Raw genomic sequence first — 7,342 nt, 5'->3', positions numbered from 1 at the left:
TCTTTTGAAAACGTTTTTGGCTTCAACAGAACTTTCTTCCCTAAACGACTAAATGCAGAGGTTTGTACTTTTTCTTGAACTTTGGCCATGACTTCATTACAGTTCCTCTTTTTCCTGTTGTTGTTGTTTATTATTTCTGTTGTTCTACACCATATGTTCTCTATATCTTCTCTATATCTTCAGTTCCTTACCTTTGCAGCAGGGTATTTCCGTCCAGGAACTTCAAAAGCTGCCTTTTCTGATGATAGTCAGAAATGGTTTGGAATATTTTCCAAAAGTATAACAAGAAAGTACAACTCTAACCTACAATTTACATAAACTAGCAAATATGCAAAGTCAAAAAGTACATTGCCACTGGATTATATTGCATTTTTCACGACCTTAATGACCTTTACATTCTTAGTTTCATAGATTGAGAAGGAGGGCAGTTTTGTTTTGATGATCATAATATGGTAACTATTCATATTATGAAATACAAATATGCGGGTACTGGTTTCATAAGTACCATATATATATATATATATATATATGTGTGTGTGTGTGTGTGTGTATATATGTATATGTATATATATATATATATAGTGCTGTCATACGATTAATATCATCCAAAATAAAAGTTTTTATTCATGTAATATGTGTGTACTGTGTATATTTATGTATATATAAATATACACACTATGCATTTTTTTAATTTACATGTATATATTTATATAATTTATATGTAAATATATTTAATATACACATATAACATTTATACATGCATGGGTGTATATTTATCATAGAATGTATAAAAACAGGTATTTATATATGCAAAATAAATATACACAGTACGCACGTTATTTAAGCAAAAACGTATTTTGGTTGCGATTAATCGTTTGACAACCCTTATATATTTTTTATCATTTAATTAATCAATATCAGGATTATTACATGATAAAAGGGAAGTACAGCTCAACGTCAAATTCTCATCTGATAAATGTACTGATTACTATCATATTAAAGTCATTAAAGCAAAAAACTTTTAAAAACGTCGTTAATGATTTTTAGGTTGCTCAAACCCTATTATGTATTCAATACTCGAATAAAAAAAGAGCACATAGAGATTTTCTGTTGAATGGTCGTCTCGCCATCTAGCGCTCATCTGAGGCAAGAAACTCGGAGCGACGCGTGCAGTGACGTCAAATTGGGAAATCGAAACTGACATGGATTTCCCGAGTAATGTTTAACACCTGATCGTTAGACACAAACTGTTGAAGAAAGTTCGGTATTAAAGCAGCACTGACGAGAGAAAGCCGTCTCATCGTCCAGACATCGCTGAAGAACACAAGAGGCCACAGAACGCGCTGTCGCTGTCGCTGTCGCTTAACACGACTAAAGAACGGTAAGTGTGTTTTATTTATTATACTTACGGTTTATTATATGAATGCATTATATTTATACAGAACGTCTTCCTAAGACAGGTCCTTTTTAAAATTAAAATGTTATCTGTGATATGTAATACAGTGTTTATAATTATAGAGTTAACAATTTTAGGTTCATGAATTCAGATAGTGACTGACAGCTGTATTTTATGTTTTTTTGTTGCAGTTGTAAGGATATTTCAGTATGGGTTTGGTTGTGTTGTTTGTAGGTGCAGTTACATTGGTGGTTTGATTGCATCATGGCTCAAACAAAACCGCTCTTTGTTCCCTGGCTGTGTGAACAAATCCAAAGTGGAGGTTATCCTGGAGTGTGTTGGATCAATAAAGAACAGGGACAGTTTAGCATTCCCTGGAAGCACGCTTTAAGACAGGACTCCAACAGTGATGATGTCCTCATATTCAAGGTGAAAATACACATTATCTGCCATTCATCATTAATACATTTTTATATAGAAGACCCTGTTTCAGGACAATGATTGCTGTACCATATTTGTGGCATCCCTTGTGAAGAGAAGTGTTTATATTATTTAATTATATTTAATGTGCACTTACAAGTAGATCTACAAAATGTGTAAGTGTGCATGCAGGTAATATAATATTTATGAAACAGTGCACTTTGTAATTATGTCAAATTAAAAGTTTAAATTTTAAGGTGTTTTGTCGTGCTCTAAAGTAACATACTAAAACACAAGTACGTGATTGTAATTCTAACTGTAGTGGTGTGTTACATCTGTTCAATATTTTTAAATGTACTAAATTGCAACTTTATATAAATCAGTACACATTTGTAGCAGTGTTACAAATGTTTAATTACAAATATATGTAAATACATGGCACACATGGTTCAATTAAAGTGACATTAACATATTTTTGCTGATACTCGTCAGTGAATTTGGCCATAAATTTATAATTGTCCATAAAATTATAATTGCAAATAATGTGCAGTTAAATGTCTTAAAACATTTAAATCCATTTTGTACTTACGTATACTTTTTTCTTTAATAAGGCATGGTATTTTACATGAGTTAAAAAATAAGTATTATTATATTATTTCAAGTACCCCAAGTATACTATGGTAATTCAGTGGTATATTATTAGTACGTTATATTCTACCAAATAATTACTACACTACCATTAAAATCAGCATTTATACATTTAAATTTATTATCATCTGGCAAAACCACATATTACATTTAATGCGAGTAATGCATTGTAGAATTTTTGGAAGTATCTCGGAGTAAATACTTATATCAATATAAATCATTCAGTACAAAAGTATATTATCATTATCATCAGAGCAGACATGTTGTAACCACAGTGTGTCCCTTTCTTCTGATATCTGTATTTTGTCCCGTCAGGCCTGGGCTCAGACGAGCGCTGCTGGAGATGGCAGGATAAATGGAGATCACTCTGTTTGGAAGAGAAACTTCCGTAGCGCTCTTCGAGCAAAAGGCTTCAAGATGATATTTGACAACAAGAACGATGCTGCTAATCCACATAAAGTCTATCAGTTTCCATCTGAAGCTCATTCTGCAGGTAGAAAACATCACATTTGTGCCTGCTGCTATTAAGAAGATTGATTGCACTGTTAAATCTGATATTTGTTTTCTCTCCTCTCCAGCTTTGGGATCCGAGGGCTCTCAAGAGACTGATGCAAGTATCAGTTTTTTTTTCTTCTTTAAAGCACTCTCTCTCAAGCCTCTGGCATCAGATAAGACATACACACACTGACTTGGGAAATCTGTTTTTTATTTTTTAGTTCTCACCAGATCTGTATTTGGAGGATAGCGAAGTGTTCCCTAGTAAGACAGCATTTTGCATTTGTTATATAAATTTGTGACGCAGGCCTTTCATCGTGATGAAACTGTGTGTTTTACTTTATATTTCTTAGCACATCCACCCCAAGGTTTGGAGCAAGATTTCACAGGACTAAACCTTAAGGAAAGTCCCTCACGAGGTAGTTTGAAAAGACTAGAAAAGATATTGTAATTTCATTATAGCAGGTTGTAGTACAAAGCATTATATGCTATAGATTAATTGATTTGATTACCTTTATTTTAGGTTTTTAGTCTCTGTATGGTTGGATAATGTTCAATATAGTATTTTATTCTATAGTATTATAGTATGTATTTTTTACAATCATACCAATAAACTACTTTTATTTATTTGAAATGAGAATTGTTTTATTATATATCCATCCGTCCTGGAAGGTATCAAGTTTATCATATATATATATATATATATATATATATATATATATATATATATATATATGTGTATATATATATTACAAGATTATTATATTATACCTACATGCTATCTGTCGAATGGAATAATTATGATTTTTTTAACGTCTCTTATGCACACAAAGTCTGCATTTATTTATTAATTTGATTTAAAACACAGTAAAATCAGTACAATATAAAATAACGGTTTTCTATATGAATATATATTTTTAAAACGTAATTCATTCCTGTACTAAATTTTCAGCATCATTACCCCAGTCTTCAGTGTCACATGATCCTTTAGAAATCATCCTAAATTTGGGATATAAATTTCTGCAAACTGCAAAAATATTCCAAAACACTGGTGGTTTTTACTATGTAATAAGTGCAGCATTGGTGAGCAGAAGACACGTATATAATGATTTAAAGGGCAGTGTGCTGTGTATTGTGTATGCATACAGTCTTCATTTTTGTTCCAGTTCGCGAAGTTTGGAATCCTGATCAGTTATATCTGGGGCTTGGAGATCAAGGACTCTTCCAAGAAACCAGTCCATGTCCAGAATCCCATTATCAGATAATGGATACTCATGCGCCCTTTTCTTCTGCTGAGGGGGCGACAGCTGCGTATGAACCAGGTGTTGAAGGTGTAGGTCATCAGGGTAGTATTCCTATGCCAAAACTGGGTAGGTGGATCCCAAGATCATCACATATTCACATCAACTACTAGTGTTTGATTACTCACACAGTTTTATTTCTATTCATATGTTTTCCTCACAGAGACGTTTTTTCGGATTAAGATTTATTATAAAGGGAAGATGGTAAAGGAACAATTGGTGGAGAATGACATTGGTTTCAGACTGACGTATCAGGGAAACATGTGTGTATTTTTAGACATGATTCATCACTAATCTACAAATTAGCACCACTGGTTTTGTTTCATTCAGATGAAAACCTAACAGTATCCTGTTAACTCCCACAGGGACGAGTCCAACTTGATGGGCAGTGCTAATCTACCAGTGGTCCGACTGCCTAGTCCAGAAGGTATTCTGGATCAGATCCAGGCCAAGCATACCAATGAAATTCTGAACAATCTGGGGGGTCTGGAGATCAGGAGATTGGATGGCGTGGTTTGGGGTCACCGCTGGGGATTGAGCAGGATCTACTGGGGTCTCTGCAAACATGAAAACAGCCAAACACCCAGAGAACTCTCCAAAAACAAACCTGAAACCATCTACTTCTTCAGAGAGTATATATCAGGTGAGTTCTACTGTGTGGTTTCTCCCAGCCATTTCAGTGAAGCTTACCGATTAAATACATTTTTGAAAATCAAATAGTTGCATGATATGGGTCTGTTCCCATATATGAACAAAAATGGTTCACATGGGTCAGGTAGCATGTTTTTCTCATAAATTAAATTGAAAATATTCAATTGTGTATTTGTTCAGACATTGTTGATTGTTGGTGGTTGCAAATATTTAGCAGATTCTAAATGTTAGACTGGTCACTTGAAAGGTGTGCTGGATGTCATTCGTTCAGGTTTGATGGAGTTTATGCAGACAAGCAAAGAATCTCCTTCCTGCACTCTTTACTTTTTTCTGGGAGAGAAGTGGCCCGACCCCAAAAAGAAGCCATGGGAGAAAAAACTCATCATGATAGAGGTTATTTTTTTTTTAAATATATATTTGTAATATTTATATATTTAATATAAGCCATAAGCCCTACTGTATCATATGCATATTTCTAAGGCCTGTAAATAATCGACATGATCAAAACACAATCTAGTACACGCTGTCTGTCATCTGATTGAGAGATCACACATTTATAGCAAGTATAATGCCTAAAGTATAATTGTAAAAATGTTACATTAAATAAAATCTTACTAAGACATACTATTAGGAGATATAGAGTGATTAATATGCATTTTATGTTTATACATTTATGCTGTTATAAAAGTCTGTCTGACTCATGTAACCATCTGATCATATAAATATCAACATCTGCACCAAATGTTATATCTTTGGATATAAAATGTATGTTTTAAAATAAAAAATGTATCATGTTTCATTTTCAACTTTCCTATCTGCTCTCTTTATATGCTGTGTTTAGGTTATTCTGACTTCACTGGAGGATTTGAAGACGATGGCTGTTGAAAACGGGGCGTCTTCACTACAGTCGGTGGAGCTCCAGCTCTCTCTGGAACAAATGATGGAGCTGTGTTAGAAAGACATGACTGCACACTTTTACTGGGCTCCTAAACTGAAACAGTTGACTTTACAGTCACAGTTTACAGGTGACTCCATGGATAATTGTATTTAGGTGTGTGGAGTAATACTGGAGAGCAGGATTTCAGGAATAGTACAAAGGAATTGTCAATGATTCTGAGGATAAAAATACAAAGATGAGTTTACAAGTGCGGTCAGTTTTCAAATAGATGTTGTATTGTGTGCTATGATGAAAGAACGAGGATTGAAACATTTAAAAACTGCTCAAATCCAAGTCTAATGTGCGTTTCGAGTCTGTTTTACACTACTACGGTTCTCTTGATGATGTCCGTTTACAGTATGCTTCTTAGTCTTTTCTTGGCCTGAATTTCATTGTGGTTGTATCTTTGGCAGTCATCTGAGCCGTTGTTCCATTGACATGTCGGGTTTCTTCAGCTTTCTTTTCAGCTGATATGAACTAAGAGGTTGGCACTTAGTATTGTGGTCATGTAAAACCTGGAAATTTCAGGGATTTCTATGCGTTTTCCAGGCCTGTTCTTCAGTGTCATGGATATGTCAAGAAAATGTATATTCTGCATTATGCCCTGTTCCAATCATTTCATTGGAAAGATATCGATTATAATTACAAAATTAGTTTGTAATCCGTAATGTCAGATTTTTGAGTGAATCATTTGAGCCAGTTCTATAACGATGAATCAGTCAAACCGGTTCACATGTTAGTTAAACATTTCAGTTTCAGTTAATATTCAGCTATGTGGAGAGAGATTTTGCACCAATTAGATGTCACTGTGGGCGGAGCTTCTCAGGGCCACAGAACATAAATAGAAACCAAGAACCCCACAACAATGCCCTGTCACCTGTTCAGGACACTAGCGAAAAAAAGTGAACATTTAAAGAACATAAAGTCCTTCAAAACACATAAATACATTGACTAATTGCATAATTATTATGTAATCTTTATTATTAATATATAATCTACCTTTCAAAATTTTGGTAAGATTTTTCAATATTAATAACAAAATGCCAACCAAAGCTGCTTTTATTTGATAAGAAATACTGTAAAAAAAAATTAAATATTACTAAAATATATATTTTTCTATTTTAATGTCATTTTAAATATTTTAATATTAATATAAAAAAATATTATTATTGCTGTAATCAAAGCTGATTTTGCAGTATTATTCCTCCAGTCTTCAGTGTGTCACGGTCCTTCCGAAATCATTCAATATGCTGATTTGCTGCTTGAGAAATATTTCTGATTATGATCAATGTTCAGAACTGTGCTGAATATTTCTGTGGAAACTGTAAAGCATTTTAATGTTTTATCTTCTGTAACATCACAAATATCTTTACTGTCACTTTGATGAATTTATTGCATCCATGCTAAATAAAAGAATTTGTTTATTTAAACAAATCGTTTTGATCCACACTTTTGAGGCAGGTTGTGTGTTAATTAAAGTGCCTTAATTGATAC

General features: G+C 33.4%; 1 protein-coding gene across 1 annotated transcript; it reads left to right on the top strand.

The window, feature by feature from the left end:
• Positions 1-1,159: 1,159 nt before the first annotated feature.
• On the top strand, positions 1,160-6,564 carry LOC132121966 (interferon regulatory factor 3-like). The gene is made up of 11 exons (XM_059531734.1): positions 1,160-1,381; positions 1,631-1,825; positions 2,780-2,957; positions 3,043-3,074; positions 3,181-3,223; positions 3,313-3,378; positions 4,126-4,329; positions 4,424-4,523; positions 4,626-4,903; positions 5,183-5,304; positions 5,753-6,564. The coding sequence occupies exons 2-11, from the start codon at positions 1,661-1,663 to the stop codon at positions 5,864-5,866; spliced, it is 1,302 nt and encodes a 433-aa protein (XP_059387717.1). The 5' UTR covers positions 1,160-1,381; positions 1,631-1,660; the 3' UTR covers positions 5,867-6,564.
• Positions 6,565-7,342: the final 778 nt, after the last annotated feature.

The sequence above is a fragment of the Carassius carassius genome, chromosome 40 (assembly GCF_963082965.1).
Source record: "Carassius carassius chromosome 40, fCarCar2.1, whole genome shotgun sequence".
Taxonomy (NCBI): Eukaryota; Metazoa; Chordata; class Actinopteri; order Cypriniformes; family Cyprinidae; genus Carassius; species Carassius carassius.
This window is presented reverse-complemented; position numbering and strand designations above follow the sequence as displayed.

Coding starts and splice junctions, on each gene's coding strand:
- LOC132121966 (XM_059531734.1), top strand. CDS start 1,661: ATGGCTCAAACAAAACCGCTCTTTGTTCCCTGGCTGTGTGAACAAATC. Junction 3,224..3,312: donor GGATAGCGAAGTGTTCCCTA/GTAAGACAGCAT, acceptor TATATTTCTTAG/CACATCCACCCCAAGGTTTG. Junction 5,305..5,752: donor AAAAACTCATCATGATAGAG/GTTATTTTTTTT, acceptor TGCTGTGTTTAG/GTTATTCTGACTTCACTGGA.